Source organism: Clupea harengus, chromosome 13, assembly GCF_900700415.2.
Source record: "Clupea harengus chromosome 13, Ch_v2.0.2, whole genome shotgun sequence".
NCBI classification, from domain to species: domain Eukaryota; kingdom Metazoa; phylum Chordata; class Actinopteri; order Clupeiformes; family Clupeidae; genus Clupea; species Clupea harengus.
Window position 1 is genome coordinate 5,917,684 of NC_045164.1, and position 25,668 is coordinate 5,943,351.

The 25,668-nt window shown below is 43.6% G+C and overlaps 1 protein-coding gene across 1 annotated transcript; it reads left to right on the top strand.

The window, feature by feature from the left end:
* Positions 1 to 18,405: 18,405 nt before the first annotated feature.
* Positions 18,406 to 25,661, top strand: opn3 (opsin 3). The gene is made up of 4 exons (XM_012817009.3): positions 18,406 to 19,027; positions 21,423 to 21,742; positions 24,533 to 24,784; positions 24,888 to 25,661. The coding sequence occupies exons 1-4, from the start codon at positions 18,709 to 18,711 to the stop codon at positions 25,149 to 25,151; spliced, it is 1,155 nt and encodes a 384-aa protein (XP_012672463.1). The 5' UTR covers positions 18,406 to 18,708; the 3' UTR covers positions 25,152 to 25,661.
* Positions 25,662 to 25,668: the final 7 nt, after the last annotated feature.

A 25,668-nucleotide genomic window follows, 5' to 3' on the forward strand; every position in this document is an offset into this window, starting at 1 on the left:
GATTTGCGGATCAAAGACAAGGTGTCCAGGGTGTAGATAGGCCAGTATGGATAGAAAGACACAGAGCATCTAAATGAGGGTTATCTAGTGAGATTTGAAGGTCGGGCAGAAAATGTAGTGGCAGCAAATCGTCACTTTATGGAAGTCAATCAGGCATGTCCAATAACACAGAGCTGCTTTCTCATCACTTTGAGAGGTGGACCTGTCCTGTCTTTAAATTGAGTCTCAAGGACATACTTTCTTTCTCTCTCTCTCTCTCTCTCTCTCTCTCTCTCTCTCTCTAAACCTTGTCTCTGTCTGCCGGTCAGTCTCTCTCTCTCTCTCTCTCTCTCACACACACACACACACACACACACACACACACACACACACACACACACACACACACACACACACACACACCTTTGTGTGAACATCTATTTTAAGCAGGTCGGCTAAAGACGTGAACCTTTGACATTAAAGCTCCATGGTGCCCAGATAAAATGACAGCAGAGCTCTTTGTCAGCACAGCCTAGATAAAAATTGACAAAGAACCACTGAATTTAAAAGCTCCACAGACTGACCACTTTGTGGAGGGAATATTGAGATGCATTATTGAAGCAGTCGGAACTTATCCAAGGGATATGATCACATCCCCCCCAAAGTATAGCATGCATAAGACTTAATTTGCATTTTAGGAGCAAGGTTTTGGGAAAAAGGGATCCTTGTTCATTAAATGAATTGCATTGAAATTAAATTTGCTTCATCTTATTTGCTTAGGTTACCAATTTTATTTTGGTGAGGTGCGAAAGCACGTGCTCTCTGGGAACAAATCGATTTAGTGTCTCCCACACAAATCAAGTGAATTTCATTCTCTTCATCACAATCCTTCCTCTAATTTATGCCCCCTGTAATCCTCCCTGGACCGTCTCTCTGATGCCGCTCCAGCTGGATGGGGATGCTGTTCTTGAGAGATAAAAGCGGCTGTTGGTTTTAATGCTTGACTTGTTGGAGTTTATCACTCGTGGTGATTCTGTGTAGGGCCTGCTGCATCCAAATGCTCTTCATGAGCGTGTTATGTAACGATAGTACGAAGCAGAGAGAAAGAGAGCGAGAGAGAGAGAGAGAGAGAAAGGGAGGGAGGGAGGGAGGGAGGGAGGGAGGGAGGGAGATAGAGAGAGAGAGAGAGAGAGAGAGAGGTTATCCGAGAGCCCTGGTTTAATATCATCAACAAGGTAGTTGTTTACGAAGGCACAGTATAATGGTCAGGCACAAGAGTTGGGCTAGGGATCCAATGGACCCGTGTGTGTGTACGTATGTGTGCGTGTGTGCATGTGTGCACGTTTGAGTGTGTCTGTGTGTATGTTTGTGTGGATGTGTGTGTGTGTGTGTGTGTGTGTGTGTGCATTAGATTATGCTCATAATGGACTAACATGTCAGTTGCCACAGGTGACTGGGACATACTTCAACACCATATCAGCTTCATACCCTACATGTTGTAGTGCCTTGGGTGATATACCTCCACAACACACACACACACACACACACACACACAAACAAACAAACACACAGACACACACACTGTAGCCCTTGGGAGGTGAACCATAGGCGTTTGTTGGTTGCCTTCCATCAGTGTAATGGAATCCCAGCGGGGTAGCTGTCATTTAGGAGCAAAACCCACAAGCCCTGTGTTCACCAGACAGAGAGGACACAGGATCAATTGGCAGGGAAGCTCTTCTCATCAGCCCTGAGGTTACTTCACAGAATCAGAGGCTGCCTCTTGAGCAAGCTTTCACTCTGGCTTCAGATGTCCCCCCCCCCCCCCCCCCACTATAAGTACGTGTGTAGAAAAAGGAGCAAAAAAAATCAGTAAATCTTGATGAACACCTAAACATGAGTGGCTCTTGTTGATTACCCTTGATTGAAATGAAATGGAACTTCAGGATGTAATTTCAAATCCAATGCAATCAAGGTGATCATGAAGCCTGTTTTTAATATTTCATATGCAGTGTTGTTACAAAGAAAAAAAGGGGACATTTTCTTCACTGCATAGAATTAGTTCAGAAATCAAAAGTTGGCGATTAACAGGGTTTTGTCTATCCAATAAAGATAGATAAACAAGAACACAAAAGAGAATGAGATATTTACAGCGTGAACTTGTGCGTGTGTGTGTTTGCATGTGTGTGTGCGTGTGCAAGAAGAATCCATGGTCATTTCAGCAAATTACAATGGCAAGACAGCACATTTTGCTTTTGTATTGCAGTTATTATTCATTAAAATCCCCAGTCTGGCCGAGCCTCCTTCATTTCCTTGTTAATCAGAGTTGCTCATGCATATCAGCCCTGTGTAGAGGCCTTTCACCCTCATTATTGCACATGTTACAGTTTATAGCCCTTGTCAGTGAGGTTGGAAAATTACTTTTTACTTTTTAAAAATTGGAGCAGTTTTGTTTCTCAGGTGTCCGGCTTGCATAATTTGCATGCACAGATCCTTTTCAGTCCCTTTTCTTTGCTTCTGGTCTGTTATCCCAGTAAATCGTGCTGCATTGCGGAGCACCGCATCCAGAGGAGCTCCATAAAGAAAACACTAGCTGTGAGCATGGTCCAGTTTTTCTCTCCACTTCACTCCACTCCACAGAGGGGATGAAGAGAAGTAACGTGTTGCTTGGGTCACTGACACATTTCTGGCAGCTTCCTGATTATGTAGAACAACCTGGCATTATGGACCATCATTACCAGAGTGCAGTCAGTGCTTCAGTCTCTCTCTCTCTCTCTCTCTCTAGGAAAGGCCGTCGAGCCTCCAAGGCTTAGTTGTGTTTGATAGCGAATGCAAATCCCGATGCAAATGCGATCCATATGGGCTGCTCTCCATGTTGGTGCTGCAGAGCCCTCCCAGACTGACAGATGTTTTCAGTATCAGATCTCCATACATGAATCACAACAACACCTCCACTGACTTCACGTCATCCCACCGGAGAGAGGAAACTCGGATGGCCTAACCCTCCAATTATGAACCGCACCAGATGGTTACTACATGTCAATCAAAGTTTTAATTAGCATTTGTTACGGCCCCGCCTGACCTTCCTTGGCCCCGCCCACTTTGTGTACCTGGGTCTCTCTCTCTCCTTCGCTCTGAAGCAGGTGAAGTGGTGCACAGGTGTGGTTGGTTCCTCCTGATTGGCAGAGGGATAAGAGGCCTCCGCTCTGGCTGCTCTCCCTTCCTTTCCAACGGAGTTTGCCTTTTATTTTCCATTTTGCTTGACACCCAGTGAAAAGGCAGCCCCTCCTTTCCACCAACATGCCTGACACTACCCGCCTCATTAAACTAATCACCACTTCTCTACCACCCGGTAATGTTGGAATGTAGTGCGGTGCCGGCAACCGCGTCTCCGGTCCATCATTAAACATCACAATTCACAAATCCCTCTGTTACTCACCCCTTTTCAGGTTACCACCATAGCAATCGGTTAGGTACCAGCCGATTCCACTCCATAATTAATTTCCCGCTAATCCATTCATTTTCGCACAACACAAACAAACACTGACATCTCACTCAAGAAACCTGAGCCCCAGAGAATTGCATAGCGTATTGCATGATTGGGAGAGGGGAAAGTGAGAGATTTGTGCGGGGGTCATGTTATGTTGTATTATGTTGAGCATTGTATAAACGGACTGGGTAGTCCCCTACTCATTTTGGTATGTTCCAATTTGGCTAATTGGAGGGCTTTATTTAAGCTGAGTATTTTCTACCTTAGTGTGGGAGTCTGGAGAGCATTAGATGCGCTAGCTTCCTGAGAGGCTAAGTATTGTAATTACTATTTCGATTGCGAATTGTGCTTTTTGTATGGAACAACCCTCTGGTTGATTTTTGTTTATTTTTGGTTGACTTTGTCGCTGCACTTTTTTTTTTGCACTGTAAATAAATTTGCACAAAAGTGCACCATATTTCACCTCGTTTGCTGTGCACCCTCACCTACAAACTCTGAGTCCTGGCCGCCACCATCCAGGTGTGGAAGTGAGCCGAAGTGAGCCAGTTTTCACACATCCCTAGACACTGACTTGTGCTACACTTATGTTTTATCTTCCACTATACTGACGTTCTTTACATTCTTTCTTAAATTGATTTATTTAGAGTCTCCCCTTCATGTTACCATGCTCCATGCCAAGCGTGCTAAACCTAACCCTAACCGTAACATATTGCTTGCCCACTGAGCTGTATATTAGTGTGATGTATGGCATGTGTCTGCAACGCAAGCATGGGTTTATGGCACGTGGAGGTGACAGCCATGTTTCCGAGAAATGGGCAAGGGTTTTATGGGCTGTCTTGCCTTCTGTCAATATAGTCACTCAACTGTATCAAGCAAACATCCATTTAGCAATGTATGGAAAGGACACTCTGAAACACTAGGCAGTGAGGTCTCCAAAGCAGTCTATGGTTGTTCAGTGTCCTGAGAAGCATCGGCCAGTGCATGTTATGGAATAGCTCTGCAAAGCAGGAAACAAGCATGGGTGTAGGACCTTCGTATCAACCATTTCACCTTGTTTTGATGTATGCAGAAAATACCTTATCATATTACATGATAGGTCAAGACACACTCTATACTCCTCTACTTATCACTTACATTCCTTATCACTGTAACCACAGCCTCCTGTGAAGGACTATTTTCCAAAATTAAAATAGATAGATGAAATAGAGCTAAATCAAAACACACAAGCCAATACATGCACCTCACGTCACTGGTCGAGGTCCCATTGGCCAGAAGCGTTAGCTTGTAATCAATTCACGAATCTTGTCACGCTGTTACTACATGTCCTACCCGAGGGAACAGCCAAAGTCATCTTTGGAGGAGGGGGCCGTGAGACATGCAGACAGCACTTTCAGATTGATCATGCTCTGTGGCGAATCGGTTTTAAGTCAGAAACGGAAAGAGAGTAATAATTTTCCGAAGCACAAGGCTTATCTCCAGGGGAGGCCACTGCTAACAGAGCATAACAGAGGGACTGTGAGGTGTAGATTAACATACCTAATGCTGAAATTGATTCTGCATACCAATTGCATCCGGCAGTGAATTTCTGTGTGATAATTACATTCCATGGTAGTCCTGACCTTTGGTGCCATGGTGGAAGTGAGAACTAAGATTAAAAGCAGGATAGATCATATATACAGCCAACAGCCAAAGTTATCCCATTGTAAATGAGATAAGATATCTTAGCTTTGCTTCAAAACAAGATTTTTAACACACTGAACCTCTGAATCCCTGTCAAAGTAATCAAGAGATTGTATTCCATTGGAGATAAAGAGAAGGTCTACATGGAGTCATGCCCACGTGGCGAGCGGCAGGAAGGGTCAACCCTGCCTTAGCTCAATATCCCGCTAGTCAAACCCAGAGTTTATCAGTCTGCGATCTGACAGACGCCCACTTCCAGTCAAAAGATCACAGACATTAAGTCTTTTTAGCTTTAATAATGTCACATTTTTCCTGAATTGGGCTGAAGGGAAGTCTACATCATAATGCTATTTACCTTACAAAAGGGGAAAGGGATAAAAAAGATTCTGATAGCATAACACATTCAGTGGAAAGGCCACGTTGTCATGGAACACTGAATGAAAAAGCCCAAGTGGGTCATCACCGTGGAAACAATGGCAGGCATCACACCCGCTTCCCAAAGGCCATTTGCCACAGTGGGCTGGCCTCCTCTGCACTTGTCTGTCTGCATAGAACCCAATTCTTAAACACAGGTAAGCAACAAGATTGAGGCTTGTTAAGAGTGATATTTCTTAGAAAATGAGCAAATATGAAGGCTGAGATGGTGACACTGCGTACCATGTGTTTAAAAACAGACTGTGCCTTTGACCAATGAAAACAACCTTCCAGAAAAGTTCACCATCTGTCTTTGGAGTTGTAGTCATCATGTGTTAATTTCTTTATTTCCAAAGTGACATAATTATACCAGGTCTCTGGACTAAGAATAAAGTTTTTATAAAAGTTATGAATGCAGTATACCAAAAAAAATTCTATATGACTCAATAAGCTATACCAAAGAATATATTATATGACACAATTAGCTTTAGCTATAGCTATATATTATGCAGTATACCAAAGAATATATTATATGACTTAAAAAGATCAACCGATTCCAGTACTGTACATTTTAAGTAGCTATCCTATACTATCTATTAGATACTAATTTATAATTGAACAATTGCATGAAACTATGGCGCATAAGGTAATAGTTTGTGACTGTATCAGTGATGACTTCAACAGTGAGCTGCTGTGAACTAAAGTTTGTATCTTGCTCCATCCTTTCATGTAGCTGACCAACAACTCTGATTCAGATCCGTCTCGAGGGTCCGGGGAGAGCAGATGAAGGAATGTCAGTGTGTCTCTGTGGTATCTGTGCATGCTGTTGACCAGGGCCAGCATGCAAGAATGCTGTAGGCACACAGCCCTCTACTAGATCCTCTGCGAAATGCAGAATACAACAGGGTACACTTTTTTTAACTCCAGCACAGCCGATAAGAACAAAGGGAGACCTTTACAATTAGCATGAAATGTATCTTCTAAAATCATACTGTATCTCATCTGTATGACCCAAATAAGCAGTTGCCTTTTTCCTGCCTTCATAATGGCTAGGGTAGTAAAAAAAGAGTAGAAACACTTTGTCAGGGAGGTTACAAATCAAACCTTATGTGACAAGCTTAAAAAGACAATGTTGATATTAATGCAATTTGGGTTGTATCTCACCTGGGGGATCTCACTTTGTGCAATGAGTGACTATCACCTTTATTTTGTAGTTTACTTGAATTACCAGTCTGTGCTTAAAACAAAACAGAAAGGTGGAAAAAAATATGCAAGGGTGCTTTGTTACAGAACAGTGAAGAAACTGAGATGACTCTGAGACAAAACTGAGAAACTGGGTGTCCCTCTACACTCCAAATGAAACAAGGAGGAATTCTGTCTGGGCAGTGAGGCATGCCATATCATCACAGTTCATCTCACAACGCCACAATCATTATCCCCATGGCTCAAAAAACACCCAACGACAAGCAGTCAGTACCTTGGATGTGTGTGTACTTACATATGCTGATGAAGTAACTAAGAAAAAGCACAATGACAGGAGTTGTTATTAGCTATGGCAAGGGTGTCATCAGTGTGGAAAAAAAGAACACTCACCATTATTTGAACCGTTTCACCCCACCTCTCACTGTCTGTACCTGATTACCTGAGACATTACCAAGGAGATAAAAAAAAAGGTTTGCAATGCATTCGATCTGAAAGAATATCTCTCAACAAATTATTGTAAGTGCACAGGAGAGAGTGTGTGTGTGTGTGTGTGTGTGTGTGTGTGTGTGTGTGTGTGTGTTGGTGCGCATGATGGTGTGTGTGAGGGTGTATTTGTGCTTGGCTGCTCGCATGTGTTCGTATGCATCTTTTGGACATCTCAGCCTCATTTTGACGAGTCTCTCTTGTCTCCCGCATCAAAGCACATCGGACATTCCCTCCCGTCTGCCGACTGCACGGGAGCTGGGGTCTGAAGAAGCCTCCATTATCACGCCCATGCCTAATGAGGTCATGAGGGCTTCAAACAAACTCTGACTCAGATGTGTTCCTGCAGGAGGACGTTGCGGATCCATTAAACATGAGACTGTGGCAGCGTTGCTTTGCCTCGATGCGCTCTCCCCTCGCTGACAGCCCCCTGACAAACAGACGAGCTCCTCGACTCATTCAGACAATCCCGACATGAGTAGGATTGTTGAATCAAAGTCAAGAATGGAGGTGGGAGGAACCAACCTCTTTGCCACAAAAACTATTTTCGGTGCATAAACTGTACGTACCATTAAAACGGTTTTATTTCAGCCTGTTGCAAATAGTCCATCACACTACTGCCTAAGACAAGGTGACAGCAAGAGTCCCTTTACACCCCAATGATACTCATCACTCGTCAATTCTAATTCCCTGTGAGCTATTTATTTACCAGTGTTTGTCCTTCAGGACATTACTTCTCATAATCCATGGCAGTAAAATCCACCCTGATGTGTGTAAAACTGTAGTATACAGTATTTATTTTCAATCAGGAAGATGGTGGAAAATGGGTAGAAATTGCAAATAAACATCAAACCCTCTTAAAAACCTGCAATTATGTGCGGTGGTAGATGATGCAAAAGTGGTGTTTAATTAGCTAAAGTAGCTTGGTGGTGTAAAATTGAATAAGCCTCCCTTAAGTATCATTACGGCTATAAATTCAGTAATTTGCTTAATTGTGAATTCTGTGGTGAGGAACTATAGCAGTGGCTATGTTGTTTAGAACGGGCGACACATATATATATATATATATATATACAATATATATATCAGTCTTTCATTCAGAACACGCTTCCTCACATCAGCCTGAGCGACCGACACTCCTTAGTTATTTTTAGTTAGGGCAGGTTGCAGTGTGGGTATACACATTTCTGAAAGTTCCCATCTATCTCTCTCTCTTTCTCTCTCTCTCTCTGTCTCTTTCTCTCTCATTCTCTCTCGTTCATCTCCTGCATATTCATACCGGTAAGTGCGTGATCAATAATGCATTCTGAACGGCTCCCTGGCACCACTTGTCTTTAACATGGAGGCCAGCTGAGTGGGTGGTGCAAAAGTGAGCAAGATGTTCACGGGCTGCTTCCCTTCCTTTCCCTTCCACCCCTCCTCCTCCTCCTCCTCCTCCTCCTCCTCATCCTCCTCCCCCAGCTGCATCCCAACCCAGGCATCCTCCCTCCAGGTCAGTCCAGGGTATAGTAAAGTATACTCAGAAGCAACGTCCACCTGATACCTCCATCCAGTGCCCCTTCACTGACAGCTGCAGGTTAAAGCATCTCATCACCAGTCGATTAGCCAGACGGCCGTTTATCCACTTCTCTCCGACTGCATCTCCTCTCGTCAGACAACCCCCTCTCCCCACCCCCATCTGTCCACAGCTTTGTCCTTACTGCCTCTGATAGAGGGATCCAGCATTGGGGCTCATATATATTTCACTGGGGGGGTGAAGGCTGATACACAGCAGGTGGTTTCAGTGTCCTGGGGTGCCGCGGTGTCATATTGCAACATCGATTGCAAAAGACTGGACTGGTCGCGGTGTCAGAGGAGTGAAGGTTCCTCTCCATTTTTCAGGGGCTGATGTTACATCTGTATTCCCCTGTGGAGGGTTATGATAATGAGAGGGCAGGGCACCATCTCTAGAAGGGGTGCAGGCATCCCGATGCCTAACAGAAAAACCCCTTCATTCCCCATCAGCACACGATCTTAACAGGGGGATACTTTGCTGCAACTGCTTGCTGAAGAAAAGAAAATGTATGAATAACTTTTATGTTGCTTGCCACCACAGATGTGCAGTGGTCCGGAATGTAAACATGCACCGGTTGCTTGGAAAAGGTATTGGGTGTGGTGTTTTGAAGTTAAACTGCATTACAGATTAGTCTTCCACAGCTATTACTGTGAAGAGAACTAGGAATGTTCTTTTTGATTTCCTCCAAAAAGGGTGACCCGGAATGACACAGTGCTTAGTCTGCCGTGTCCTTCTCGCCAATTTCTGCTGACATTTACCTGACTTTCCAGTCCAGCCAGCACTGCTCTGTCGCTGCATATTTTAATTTGCTGCCCCACCACACCGTCACCACCGCAGAATGACATCCCTTTGGGATTTGAATATCCACAAAGCTGTCCTTTGCTAGTCTGGCAAGTCACGCTCAATTTCTCTAACACAAAGATGTCTTGCCCCAGCCATCCTGCAGTAGACAAATACGTTGCCTGTCTTTTCATTCCAGAGAGAAGACTCGCTTCCTCTTTTCTGTATTCATTACTAAAAATGGATGTTGCTTAAGATGACATACAGAGAAGTGGGGATTGAAAGGCTCTTATATTTTGCCCAGGGGTTGTTGTTCTTGAGAGGGAAAGTGCCTGAGAGAGGACACAAATATAAAAGAATCCCACACAGTGTTTGTGTTAAGATGGGCTTAAAAGGGCACGGTCATCAGAGGGGTAGGAGAATGAGCATTGGGGCTGTGCTCTGAATTCTTCCCGGTATCTTTGCTAAGCATTTTTAATGAATATCAAACCACACATATGTATTATCTACTAGGTAATCTACTTTGTATAATGGTACATATTATGATCTTGGGGTAAGAGTTAAGTTTAGGTTTAGGAACATGTAATCCTATGTATGTATTTGAGGGTTAAGGTTAGTTTTAGTTCATAATATTATTTATTACCCATGGAAGTACATTGCAATAAAGGCAAACAAGCATGGCTAGTTTAGTTGGGCTAGAAAACATCTTCACCGTGTCACAGCCAGCCATCCACTCCCAATGCTGCGGTTAGCCGTGTTTTGGTCAAATGCACAACATTTCATGTGTTTCCTCTTAGCTGCTGAAATCAAACCCTGAGAAGCACTGCACATCCAAGTGTGAAAAACAATCTGGGGACGTGAAACAGTGTGTGACAAGGAAGCCTTGCCACTGCTGGGGTGTAAGGGGACACGCTGTGGAGTACGGTGTGGGTGGGCGACACGAGAATCAGAGTAAACAGCACGCCACTGGTACACAGAGGTGGAGGCAGCAGCAGCTTTAGTCACGGCAATCTTGGAGCAATGGAACATGCTGAAGCCGTCCAGAGCCGACAGCCTAATCCTGTCTCTCGCACATCAGGAGGGAGGGGGCGGAGAGAGAGAGAGCTGTGTGTGTGTGTGTGTGTGTGTGTGTGTGTGTGTGTGTGTGCAGAAATATGAGGATGCAGAGAGTGAAAGGGGAATACGAATCGGGAATGGGGACTGTGAGTTTGTGTGTGTGTGTGTGCCTGTGCACACCATCCAAGCATCATACACACACTCTTACAGATGGCCTGTATCCTAGAGACAGATGGTGGTGGTGTGTGTGTGGGGGGGAGGGGGGGTATTTTCGGAGATGATAGGGCAGTAACAAGCTTAACTGTGAACATCTCCTCCTATTGTAAGACAGAAAACACTCTAATCTCCATTTCCATTCATTTCCACCAACCAATCCAATGGTATTGTCCTCTGCCTTAAGGCCATGCCTTTTGGCACAAGTGACCCTTTGGTTGGCTGTTTGCAGTTGAAAATTATGCAGAACAGTGAAAACTATAATAACTTAAATAATACAACTATGGTAGGTGCTTCAGATTGCAATGAAACCATGATCAGACTGCTGCCCGCATCACAACGATAGAGAGGTTAGATAAAGACGGAAGAGGTTGAAGCAAACAACCAGGTGTTAGGAATGCAGGATATGGTCATTAGTTAAACTGTGGCCAGACCATGCTAATATGTCTGATAGCACTCACTGCATGGGTTTGCTGTGAATACACACAATGGAGGTCTTCTGGTGAGAGAAGATCAGAGAGAGGTCCTCTGATAAGATGCCATTTTGCCCTCTGGGAGTCTGGGAGTCCATTGTGTAGATTTGATAATTTCTGCAGTGTTTTCTGCCTGACACCATCCACAAATCCACAGGGTAACGGCCTGGGTAAGATCCACTGCACCACAGAATAGGCAGCAGGAAAGCAGAACAGGCGGTAGTGGAACAGAACAGAATGGTACAGGGAATGCGAAGCCCAGACACGTTCCACTCCGTGCCACAGCAATGCTGCCGTAAGACATCTGAAGGGGCCTATTAGAGGCCCGGCCCCAGGAGAGGCGTGGGGAGGCCGAGAGGGTGCGAGTGGAGCCGAGACTGACGGTCCCCGTGGAGCCTAAAGCGATAAAGGCTTTTCATGTTCACCCGAGCAACAGGGACAAGAGCGAAGGGGCTGAAAGTTACATAAGCGTCCTGTTATGCACTGCCTTTTTCGGTAATGTCAGAGCAAAATGAGTACATACCGATGTGTTTAAAATCAGGCCGTTGATGCGCATGAGTGTACTGCTGTGCAATGGACTTTCTTTTAAAGACCTTGAAACTAAAATGGTGGTCAAAAAGAAACGGGGAAGGAACGATATGAAAGAGAGGTCATGGCTAAGAGTTTGCAGAAAACATAGGGGTATGAAAGGAGGGAGAGAATGTATGTCACAGGATGACATAAGTCTCTAGCTATCTGGCAACGTTTTTCTGCCTTCTTTTCAAGTTTTGCTTTCAGCTTTTGCTGTGTTGAAGTTCCACCCACACTTAGGGTGAAAAGACTTTACCTTGAAATGCTGCGGTTGCTTCTTCGGTTATATATTGAAGCCACACTTGGAACTCTAAAACTCTCTGTTTGGATATTTGGAAAGATTAAGTCTCTGTAGACATAAAAGCAGACAGATGTAGATATTACAGTGAACAGATTGACTCCAGGTTACTTCTCAGAGACGCAGTAGCTGCCATACATGGACATTTTGGCAAAGAACTCATTACCTAAATGCATCTGAGGGTTCATGTCGCAGTAAATGAAAACTAATTGTGTTTCTGCGCATGGTGATGGAATTAGAGAGCTTGCTCGTTATTTCCAGGCAGTTCCTAACTCTGACTACAGCAACAGATGTTGTGCCTCTGGCACAGTGGCTTCTTGCAGCTCAAAGATTCCAACTGACAGATGATACCAATAGCTGATAGCATCAGAAGACAATTACTGTAGTCTCTCACTGCTGTGTAATCCAAATGGATAGCGGTAACCTTTAGAAGGTTAACCAGACCACGCTAAGTCCTTCTCATGACAGCTGGTGAAGCCATGCTTGTTGGACAGTGTGGTGCACAAAGGACCCCAGACATTTGTCCTGAATGTGAAACTCCTCGAGTAGTTTTGCGCATCTGTGTAAGTAAGTGTAAGACAGATATGACAGAACAGATGATGACAGGATTGCCACGTGAGGAGGACCCCGTCAGAGCAAGCCTATTTTCCTAATAGCTCTCAAATGATTACATGATTACTATTTATTTCATTAATGTTAATCCACATCACTGGCACAATCCCATAAAATCATGACAACACAGTATCCCATTTCCCTGGCACTCTTTCTCTCCCTCTCTCTCCTACGTATCTACCCGCCCACACCCAGACCATTTATGGGTGGAATGAGATAAGGCTTTCTGCCATTAATAATTCATCCTCTCCCTTCAATTTGAAACGCATCACGAAGGTCGAGACTGCAATTTAGTTCAAGCGCCTGTGAATCATTTTAACGCCTTTAAATGCCGCCAACCTGTTCTGTTTCGTCAACAGCTATCGTAATTAAACCCTATTTGCATATTTAAATCTGATGTCCATGCCAGTGATAAGGCAGGAAGATTCGTGTCCTTGGGATCTACCCACAGTTTCACTCTTCCGTGTTTCTGTGTTTTGTTTTTTTGTTTTGTTTCCTTCTGTGGGTTTTTTTCGAAGGGTGTACTGAATCAGATAAGCCAACCACGCACATCCACGCTTGCCTGGAAATCTCTTTGCTGCGAGCAGACATTAATTGGAAGTAATTAAACAAATTGGTGCCAAAGCAAATCAACACAACGGCTTTAAATGCACAGATGCTCTGATTGACCCTGTTTCAGAGAACACGCAGGATGATTTTAAAAGTAGAAAACAGTGTTTCAGTGTAAGCATTTGTTTCTAATCTTAAACTCACTTGTGGCCAAGTCTAATAATGTAACTATTGTAATTACTTCATCAAAGTACTTTTGGTTACTTTTTGACTGGCAGACGAAAGGTGGTGCAAATTCAAATAAGAGAACCGATCAAAAACAACCACTAAACATTTGAGCACATACTGCCAAATGAATGGAACCTGTCTAGATGGCAAAAAGATGCAAAGCAACAGAATGAATGTTGCATTCTACACTTTTTACCGAAAAGAATATATTCAGATGTAACCCCTTTGTAATCACAGACATTTTGATAAGTAACTGTAATTGAATTACACATCTCAGTACCTGTAACAGATTCAATTTACATTTAGTATTACATGCAACTACTTACTCACCAACCCTGGTCATAACTACAAGGACTCATCACTTCAAAATATTTAATCTCGAGATCAGTGGCGGCGCCAGAGATTTTTTTCTGCAGGTGCTATGGGGGTGCTCGGCGTTTTACCGAGGGTGCTATGAAATTAGGGTGATAGCATATGTGTCACGTGGTTCTCTACTACAACACCTCCCCACCATATCGTCATATCTGTTTACATGTTTGCTCTCTAAAGCGTCTTTGTGGTCCATGAAAAGCGCCATACAAATCGATCGCATTATTATTATCATTAGGCTGCTTCCGACGGACGCGCACATAGCCGTGTTCCTCTGCGACGGTCACTGACAAAATGCATGCAGCATGTTATAGATTCCGCAATCCCAAATACTTCACTTACTTCAGTGGGGGTTAAAGTTGGCGCCAGATGACCACCAGGTCACCACTACCATGTCTGACAAATTAAACTAAACAGTTCAATACATTCTAAACTAAAGAGGACAAATTAGAATAGCAGATAGAATGAACTAAAACAGTCAAAGAGTCAGAAATGCTTTCAAAAAGTATATATTATTTCAGGTCACAATCAATAAAAACATAGAAGCTTATGTATACCTGGCTAGCACAGACAGACTGCTCGTCCTAGGCTAGAATTTCTGATTTAAGGCGGATCCAGAAAAATCCCCAAAAGAGACCGCATTCATTAATCATACGCATCTAACCAGACCATTCCACCTTAAATCTTAAACGGTATAAAGATGCAGGCCCCTTTTAAAAGTGAATGAAACAAATCGTCAATCGTCAGGAAACGTCAACGTTCACGCATGCAACGTGTCTCTGTCGTGCTACGTAAACAATCTGTTCATTTCAATCTGTTATTATTTTCTTTTGTGATTGAAATATTATTATCACACAATACATTTAATTAATAACGCAGAATTGAATTAAATAACAATAATAAATAAACCATTATTTTCTTGGGGGTGCTATGGGGGTGCTGTGGCTAATCCAGGGGAAGCTATAGCACCCCCTGGCGCCGCCCCTGCTCGAGATCACAAATTCAGATTTGTACATCAGTCAGTGAAACAATCCTCATGTTGAAATGCTATTCTGGTAGAAATAAACCTTTTTGATATTTGGGAAGAAAACTGCAAGCATAACAGATTCATCAGGCTCATTTGACTGTAATCCGTAATTTGTTTGTAATGACAGAATGAACACACTAAGTGCAGTCCTCATAAAACATTGCATGAACTGTGAACCCTCAGATGTCTTCGGGCGATTCAAGCAAGAGAGAGAGTCAATTAGGGTACTTAGACATACATTTATTCAAACTACTTAGCATGTTTAGCTCGAAGTGTAACCCCTGGTTATGCTCTTATGAACTGAGTCACATTCATCAACTCAAAGGGAGGGTGAATCACATCCACATCTAGGGTTATGAACTTTAGTTATTTAAAGACTGACTGTGCAACTGTCATCATTCTCACCAACATGGTCTACAGCTACTAGGGCCAACGAGGGGGTCTTTTAAACAGCTGACGGAGAGAGGAAATGTGTTATGATAGCATTAGGATATTAGTCATATGAGCCAAAGGTGTTTGAATACATTTGATTTTTAACACATTGACTGACGCACTGCAGTTAAATAAGGGGTGAACGTTGTGTGAAGCTTGCATTATTCATTTATTTTTCAGTACTCTTGTACAGTATACAGACATATACTAATGGAATGACAAATGCATATACTTCTATATACACAAGCACAAACTGTCACAGAAACATGCACAGAGAACGAGAAAGAGAGAGGGAGGGATGGACAGGTAGAGATAGAGAGAAAGAGTGAGTGAGAGAGCGGATTATTATTTGTTAATTTCCTTCTGCTGTCATGATCTACTGAAAGTGGTGTGCCCTGATAAAGAATATTGACTGATTCTTCATCGCTGTGCCTAGTAGAAAATCAAAACATGACCTTTCAGTGAGGAAGGCTCTCTTGGGAAAGCTTCCTAGAGGATAAGAGATGGGAAGTCTAATTCACATTGTTATTTGCAGGATTGAAGCTGAGATGACAGATTCCGACATCGACTGGTTTGCTGATGGTGCATTATGGTGCTGATGGTGCATTAAACAGATTTAAAACATGCGAGTGAAGGGGTGAGGGTGGGGTCAGGATTTTATCTGCTTCCACTTCGTTCTTACCACCTCCATGGAGGAAGTAATCGTGGCTCTACAGAGCTGTGTGTAGGTGAGAGAGGGACAGTCACCTTGTACCTGATAGCAAGGTCACCATCCTTCAAACTCTTCCATGTTCTCCAAAAGCAGCCAAAAATTAAGCTTGCTCTTAGGAACTCTGAATAACATGGTACACCCACTTGGCAGTGTGCACACTGATTGAAGACTATGTCTTGTGTCTGTACTGCTTGTAGCTCTCAGTGGTAGAGCAAGGTGCTAACAACATCAAGGTCATTCATTCCCACGGGAACACTCATACTGATGAAAATGTAGATCTGTGGGTGGTATTGGATAAAAGCCTCTACTAAATGAATAAAATACAAATGTAATTGGCATGTACATATGTAAACTACTGCCGAGGAACGATAGCATGTTATATAATGAAAGCAATTTGTACAAAATATTATAGCACAGCAAAGACTCACCAGTCCATAAATCCTTGACATGGCAAGCCTATTAAGGAAGGTCTGCACTAATATTGAATGAGTAGTTCTGTACTTGAAAGTCAGAAAAAGCTGTATTGTGTTTCGGGAAAAACAAATTACAATATGATGCTGTTTACGAAGCAAAATTGTAATCCCAACAAAGAGGATAATATTTTTAGTAGAACTGGAACTTGGAATGTGTATGTCGGTGTGCTGTTGTGTGTGGGTGTGTGTGTGTGTGTGTGTGTGTGTGTGTGTGTGTGTGTGTGAGTGTGTGAGAGAGAGAGAGAGAGACAGGGAGAGAGAGGTTGAAGAGGGGCGAAGGTGGACAGAGAGAGAGAGAGAGAGAGAGAAACAGAGAAAAAGGGAAAAGGAGAGATCCATTCAGTCCTCCATGATATGAGGCTCTGTATGTGTGCCATGCCTCTCCTCCCTCAGTGTGAGAGAGAGAGAGAGAGAGAGAGAGAGAGAGAGAGAGAGAGAGGAGGGAAGGAGTGGGGGAGGGAGTGATAAGCGCAGGGGAAAGAAAACACTGGATAAAGGTCTGACCTAGTTCCAGGAGTTCGGCCCGGGCCACACTACTGTATGACAGGAATGAGGACTTTGTTTGGTGATGACTGACTCCACTGAGACATGGCCGTCAAAGCGAGAGGTTTCAAAGGCAGCCTCGCAGAAAAGACTAGACAAATAAGGAGTCTGGACAGGAATGTTCAGTGACCCATTACATGAACAGAATCTAACAATGTCAACCTGAATCACAACCAAAAAAATAAAATAAAAAACTGACCAACAGTAAAAATCATGTATTGTGTTATTAGGCTGCGAAAAGTAAGCAATCTTGTTTCTTGTGTTTTCTCTCCCTTGCCTATAAGAAAGCAACCTTCAATTGACATTTGCCCAATCGTCTAATTTGGATCTGTAGAAAAGTTAGTTTTTTTGTCTGAGCAATTATTTTCATAAATCCCCCTTTGTGAAATTACTCTGAGATTGTGCTGCCTTTAATTTGGACTAGCTGCTGTCAGAAACACTTGCAGGTGTTGTCTGCAGATTCCTTTTGGTGGGCCATTATCTTTAGCCTGCAGAGCCAGAGCCCGCGCACCTCTCTAAAAACCCTTGTGAAGTGAATAATGACAGTTCTCGTCTACCGCTGCATGATTTGTGGCAGTGTATTCACAAGACTGGAGCTGAGATGATGCATGCAAATCACAGGGCTTGCTTGCTGCTTTTTGTTCATTTATTGGCAGGGACTGGATGAGAATGTATCTGTGCTTAATCCATTCCATACTTTTATTACTACTTGTTTATGCAAATAGAATATACAGTATACTTTGGTCATATAGCTTCAATCACAGTTTGACTTTCAAGCACAATATGATTTTCAAATGGAAATGACACAGAGAGAACAAAAAATATATATATGTGTGTGTTTTGTAAATATATTTTTGTGTGTGTGTGTATATATATATATATATATATATATAGTACAGTCTGAAGTATCAGTTTACAGCTGTCATATGGCCCTAACATCATTTGTTTAAGCACAGTGCAAAGTAGTTTTTCCTTTGACAGCTGATTTATAGAACACAAAGTCCGCCTTCTCTGTAATTTCTTAAGGTTATGATTGTCACTGTTTTGCCTCTAGCACAGTCTGTATATTCTATTCTATGCAATTTCAACCAGGCGTGTGTAGGTAATGTGTGTGTGTGTGTGTGTGTGTGTGTGTGTGTGTGTGTGTGTGTGTGTGTGTGTGTGTGTTTGTTTGATTGTGTATTGGTGTCTTATAAAACATATACTGTACAACTTTGTTATCAATGCCACGACATGTACTATACAGATGTGCGCTGTTATGGCAAACATCTGCAGGCAGACAGATTATGAAGTCTCATGTCGACTCCACTACTCCACTTTTCCCCTTTCTCGCATGAAGACGCTCATGCACTCCACGTGACGCATGACATCTGCATGAGAATGTAATGCCAGTTGCACACTAAACCGAAATCTCTCAGCCAACCTGAAATTGCCCTGATTTCTACTCCGTCACTAACGGATTAATCGAATCACATCAGCGGCAAATTTGGAAAAGAGATAACGTTAGATCACGATGCCAGTGGTTCTGGTTCTCACGCATCGCGCAATGTTGGAAGCCAACTTCTTCACGCAATGAATCCTGCTAACCACACCAGGACTTTGACGAACACGGAAAATTATCTTTTCGCAGTTGGTACTTACAAACTTCTCGCCTGTACGATTGGGACGATTTGCGCACTGGGCTTTTGCAATAATGTTCTCGTCATCGTCCTTTACTGGAAATTCAAGAGACTCCGGACACCCACGAATTTGTTACTGGTCAACATCAGCATAAGTGATCTGCTGATGTGTGTCATTGGGATTAACTTTACATTCGTTTCATGTATCAAAAGAAGATGGATATGGAACTCAGCAACGTGTGTTTGGGACGGTTTCAGCAACAGTTTATTCGGTTCGTTGTTTTCTGTTATTTTATGCCTGTCACATTTACGGACTCTGTGATAAGTAGCCTCTTTCTATAATTATGCCATGGAGTCTCCTTGTGTTTTGCAGAAAGTCTGACATTTGTTTTCTTTGAGAAAATATTTCAAATAGTGTGTTTAAAGTTCAAGCAACTTAAGCCTTTCCTCACGGGTAGTTGTCAGTTACATTTTAAACGCTAACAGTATGCAATTGGCGCCCAGACAGTCACTGTTAAATGTGTACATGTTGTATTAATAATTAAGGCTTTGAAGAGCTCAAATGTTTCATCTGAGGTATCTGTGTGTCGATTGTGCCATTTTTTAAATATCGTCTCTGCTGTTTTGCCTGGCGGGTTATACTGAGTTGCTTGATGAAGTAAACATTAAAGCGTAATTTGATTCGCATACGGAAAAGGGGGGGCCGAGGTGTATCCTTTGGTTAACGAGACATTTCATTAAGTGCTGCTCTGGTGTAAACTGGTGTGTAAGAGGATCCGCTCATCTGGGGAGCGCCCTATCGTATTCCAGCAGGGTTAGTGTTAGATGTCGCAGATAAAGAGGGTCATTAAATTATCTTTCCTGTTAACTGTAATCACAAATAAACATTAAGAGTAGCCGTGAACAGTACAACACCTCGCCAGAAGGGACCAGAGCCTAGTTCAAGTGTAACCTTTGCGGCGACCCGGAGCCGGGCGCCCAGCGAATGTTAATTACGTGACCCCACAGAATTAAAACGCAACGGTGATCTCAAATGGCACATCCGAATATTATTCCATGGACATTTTAGTTCATTGATACTAATGGACAAACGCGCTTACATTAAGCAATAACAGCAGCTTGTCCCTCCTATGACCTTTATGGACAAATATGTATTTCAGACATATACTGTATGCTGTGCAGACGTCATGACTGATGTGATGCTCATTATGTGTTTGCATTTGTAATGCTTATTTTGCGAGAGACTATTGCATGTGACATCATGGCATGTTTTAATGGATAAGGTGTTTGAAATGGTTGAGTCCTTTATCTGGTTAAAATTGTTTTAATTTCAAGGTATGGGATTGTCCTGCTTATCAAAAGGTTAAACAGCAACATTTGCTGGAATGTGATGCAGCTTGTGTTGCCACCTGGGAAAGATGGATGCTCCTGTTCAGTGCTGCAGCCTGCAATGTGTCACGCTGATGAAGCTAGGTCACCTTGTCAATTACCTCCTACGAATTATAACACAAAGGCGGGAAATCAATTGTGACTTAAGTTGCCTTTGTGTTTTATGCATCAAGTCTGTGTGGCAACTAAGACACGGAAAGCAGAAGTGGGTCAGTGGTACAGGCAGTCTCTTGGCATTTTAATGACGTCTGTGTTATGGTCAGAGGTGCATTTACTAAACTCACTCTCACTGAAAGCTGATGACACGGTTAGGAGGGCTGCGTACACAACAACTGACAAGTCCAATAGAAATGTAAATGGGATGTAATGTTTTGTTCTGGTAAGAAAATAAACCAGATAGGATTTTTTCCTATTGCATTTTCCCTATTGGCTTCTAGTCCAAACACTGTTCAGCCATTCTTAGAAAATCATCCATATTTTAGAAAACATGTCTCAGCCAATGTTTAGTGCATGCATTCAGCAGCTGCATATTCTGAAGTATGTCCTGAGTGCTCTCTCTCCCGCTCTCTCCCCTGTCAGTGAGGTGTGTGTGGTCCTAGGTAATTGGTTTATTGTGTCACTCTACACAGCAGTCCTGAGATGCCAAGTTGGTTGTGCATGGAGATGCTAGGTTTGTTGCTAGGGAGCACCAAAAAAAATGTCTGCCTCAGGTAATTACTGTGGGATCCAACTCAGCAATTGATTTAGTGACAGCACAGCTGGGTTCGAGGCTAGCACGATCACACTGTCATATGCAGGGGAGTTCAAGAGGAAAGGATGGGGGTTTGGGGTATAGCTATAGGTGAGCATCAGAATTGCCACAGGACTGTGCAACACTAATATTGTTGGGAGATGCACAGTGCATGTGAAACTATGCTTATACTGTACATACACATACATGCCAAGCTGCAACTTTTAGTGTAAGAGGTTCAAACCTCGAATAAACAGCCTGAATCTAGGTTGGCTCTTTGGAAAGTCTGTATGGCATGACTAAATTACTAAGTTCATCTATGTGCATTTAGTGCCTATCATTTGTTAACTAGATATATTGCAATGTATTTGCATCAATATTTGTGTGACAGCAGTAGTATGAAAGTCAGCTTGTTACGGTTAGTAAATCACTCACTTTCAGAGAACCATCCCAGCTCCTGTTTAGAGGCCAATTCAGAATACTGTGTTTAAGGGTCATCTCTTCTGCCCACTGACCCATACTCTCCCCTGCCTGTGTATGTACTCTAGGCATCGTGTCCATCATGACTCTCTCCGCCCTGGCGTACGAGCGGTACATTCGGGTGGTGCACGCCAAGGTTGTTGACTTCCCCTGGGCCTGGCGGGCCATTACCCACATCTGGCTGTACTCCATCGCATGGACCGGGGCGCCCCTGTTGGGCTGGAACCGCTACACGCTGGAGATCCACAAGCTGGGCTGCTCGCTGGACTGGGCCTCCAAGGACCCCAACGACGCCTCCTTCATCCTCCTCTTCCTGCTGGGGTGCTTCTTTGTGCCCGTGGGAATCATAGCGTATTGCTATGGCAACATCTTGTACACCGTACACATGGTAAGGATTTTTTTGGGGGTTTTCTTACTAAATATGAATGAGTTGTTTTACTTTAATCATAGTTACGGTTGTGAAGGTGTGAAGTTTTGTTGGTTTTTGATGCAAGTGTAATGTGCACTTGCTATAATAGCAACCTAGCACTTTGGTTAGTTCCTTCCAAGCAAAATATTGACCTTGGAGCCCCTCTGGTGCGGAGTAGTCAACCTAATGATTGCCTTACCTTAATTGGTATACCAGCGTTCCTCCCAACCCCTAAAGAAATGAAATTTCACACTTTTGGTATTCCAAAGTATTGAGAGTGAGGTAAAGTAGGTTAACTCTGGTTTCCCCAAGAGATGTGGATATGGACGCTGTTTCTTTGTGTGCAGTATACCCACAACTCCTTGGCTAAATTCCACCCATCAGCTCTCCCTCTCTGCATCTCTTTGTTATCAAACTGTTTTTCAGCACCTCCAGAAAGCATTCTCTTCATTGAAACATCCACTCCTCTTCTCTAAACCCTTTTTTAGTCTTCCTTGCTCAACTTCGTACTTGTAAATGGGTCAAGACGGAGAGAAAGCAGCACGTCAACGTTTTTTTTTTTTTATAGATAGGCCTGCAGTGCTGCTACGAATGTGTTGTGTGGTAGGTGTGGGTGTAAAACAAGACCAGTATTCACAAACAGCCTGTGCTTTCCGTGGAGCTTTACAGCTGTGTGACGCTGATCTTATCAGCTGTACGGCAGCGCCTGGAGGGGCCCAGTGGAGCCAAGACAAGGCAGCTGGAGGCAATCCAGGGTTCACTCAGCAGTGGGCTATAGTTAGTGACATACAAGTGGGGAGAGAGGTCTGTGTGCACGTGTGCACGTATGCCTGTGTGTGTGTGTGTGTGTGTGTGTGTGCGCGTTTGTGTGTGTGTGTGTTTTGCGCATGAGCTAACCTGCGGCCCCAGATGTCAGATGTGGTGCCTGCACTAAGCCAGCCTAAGCTTCGTCAAGTATTTACGACGTCCCGGAAGCAAGCAAGCCACCATTACATACACTAACCAGAAGCCACAGCAGGTCCGCCACAGACTTCTCCGAATCCCTTCAGGACGGCACTCAGAGAAGCAGCTGGCAGCTCTGAGTCATCCATCCACTTTCATCCAGCCGACGCGGCACATTGCCGGCTGGTACCGAGGCTGAAAGACTGACCCTCTTATTGTGTACACAAACTGTGCGCCTGAGCTGCCAAAACCGCGTATTTCCAGAGGCGAAGGCAGGAAATGGGACATGGCCTGGTGAGTCAGGACTTGGCTGAGTGACTTTTCCTGAAGATTATTTGATCGAGTGTTCAGTGTCACCGAATGTAGATGTTGTTTATGCTATGGGTTGGGTGGCGAGGGAGTGGTTGTCTCATCGAATCTATTCTAAACTGACAAGGACTGACTAATAGGCTGAGCGGAGTGATCGGCAAACTAACTGAAGGAATGAACTCATGGAAGCTTCGATGGAAAGATAAATGGATGGTTGAATGATCGGATGAAAGGTTGAAGTGAGCTGCATGAATGAGTCACATGATGGGCTATCATGGCTGAGCATTGCATCTCTGTGGGAAAGTGAACAATGACGCTGTGATTATTATTACTGCAGCAAACAAGTATTATTCTACAAATGTGAGGTCATACTTGTTCAAATCCAAATATGTCTGCCTGTAGTTATCTAATCCTTATAAATCCTAAATTACACAGTTTGCTTGCAATGACTAATTCTATGGACTGACCAGTCATTCAGACAATGAGTGTTTTGTTCCTTCCATACAGGGACACATGTTAATTTCAGTGATTGACCTTGGACATCAAATGACTGATTAGTTGTGTCAGGTGCGATTATTCAGCCCAGGGGAAAGGCTGTCACTTATAACTCTGTACCCTTGAAATTGCATGTTTGAAACTATGTGTGCCCATCGAAAATGTTATGAGGTTATATAAGATAACCGCAGTGGATCCTGCTGGAGCCCAACGGGTGCTTAGAGATGTCTCACGCGTGCTCTGATCCGATCACAGAGCAGTGCAGTATGTGTCTAGCCACTGGCTATAATCGGTGCTCAAGACTCCATTACTCCCCACACACGCAGTGGATCTTGCTGGAGCCCAGCGGGTGCTTAGAGACGTCTCACATGTGCTCTGGGCAAAGGGCAGTGCAGTATGAGTCTAGTCACTGGCTATAATCGGTGCTCAAGACTCCATTATCTCCCCCCAGCCACCACCACTTCCATACCACTCAACCTCTTTGTTGTTTTCTAAAACGTGCTGACCATTGCAGCACTGCAGCTGCACCTCAACAAATACTTTGGATTGGACAGATCATATTGTCACGGTAGAAGCTGACTGGTACTGGATCACTTTTCAGAGTGTGTTTCTGAATTGACCGAGTCTGTGTAAACGTTGTTCTTTCCCTTTACCTTTCACACATCACTTCATCCTCTTTAAATGTCTTTCAGGGGTGAATAAAACATTATGTAGGATAAGTATCCATCTATCTATCTATCTAGAACACTAGGATAGGTAACTACCTATCCAGCCTCTTAAACTAGATGCTGCTTCATTAGCTGTGATGCTTATTTTTTTTCGACTTTAGCCAAGGTCAAACCTCACGTTGTAATATCTGGTTTACCTTTCACCTCTGTGTTGTACCAACATGCTTTAATTATTATAAACACATCTTCAATGATGCTGTTGAGGCATTTCAAGTAATAGCTATTACAATAATAGTCATAAAAACACGCAGTGCGTGTTCAGTGGTTTAAAAGGTCTGTGTTGTTGTTTATACAGCTCCGCTCCATCCAGGACCTCCAGACCGTGCAGATCATTAAGATCCTGCGCTACGAGAAGAAAGTGGCCGTCATGTTCCTGCTCATGATCTCCTGCTTCCTGGTGTGCTGGACGCCGTATGCAGTGGTGTCCATGATGGAGGCCTTCAGCAGGAAGGGCGTGGTCTCGCCCACCCTCGCCATTATCCCTTCCTTTTTCGCCAAGTCGAGCACCGCCTACAACCCCGTCATCTACATCTTCATGAGCAGAAAGGTGCGTACACATCTGACCTGAAATCAGCCCAAATATAAAATGATTTGTCCCTGCGTTTTTAATTCAATCTCTACTTCTGTCCGGCCTTTCTTTGTCTCTGCAGTTTCGCCGGTGCCTGTTGCAGCTGCTCTGCTCTCGTCTGGTCCGTCTCCAGCACGTCATCAAGGAGCGGCCGCTGGCCAGTGAGGAGCGGCCCATCCGGCCCATCGTGGTGTCCCGCAGCCGCCCGGACCGGCCCAAGAAGAGGGTGACCTTCAGCTCGTCCTCCATAGTCTTCATCATCGCCAACGACACACACCCTTTGGACGTCCAGGCCAGGTGCAACAGCAACCCGGAGGTCAACGTCATCCAGGTGCGTCCGCTGTAAGCTTACCGGCGGGCGCAGTGCACACAGACAAGCACAGCTATACACACAAAAGCACACAGTTGCTCATCCACTGTTTGGAGAGAGCACCTTGGACCTCACCCGTGCTCAGCTGGAAACAGCATGTTATAACACGTTTAAGGCCAGTTCTAAGTCAGGTATTTATTACATATCATTCTACCACAGAGCTGTAGCATCACTAAAACACCTCGGAGCGTACAGGAGAAATACCAAATGTAAATCTGAGTCCCCTTTCTCCTCTATCTGGATCCGAGGGGATTATTCTTATTGTTACGTTAACTCACATCACAGGAGGGGAAGAGTATTAATGAGATGCTGAATTACTGATTGACAAGTGAGATTATATATTATCTTATGCAGCACTTGTGTGGCTGGTGGACAACAATATATGATGTGACGGATACGATATGTACACAGGATGGCTGATGAACATGAACTTAGTTCTTCAGAACTCTTTATCATGTACAGATCTAATAAAGATAACAGATTTTATTTTTTT

Bases quoted from the DNA above. Each gene is read 5' to 3' on its own strand.
- opn3 (XM_012817009.3), top strand. From the start codon at position 18,709: ATGAATCCTGCTAACCACACCAGGACTTTGACGAACACGGAAAATTAT. The intron at 19,028-21,422 runs GTTCGTTGTTTT...TATGTACTCTAG, and splicing joins TTTCAGCAACAGTTTATTCG to GCATCGTGTCCATCATGACT. The intron at 24,785-24,887 runs GTGCGTACACAT...TTGTCTCTGCAG, and splicing joins ACATCTTCATGAGCAGAAAG to TTTCGCCGGTGCCTGTTGCA.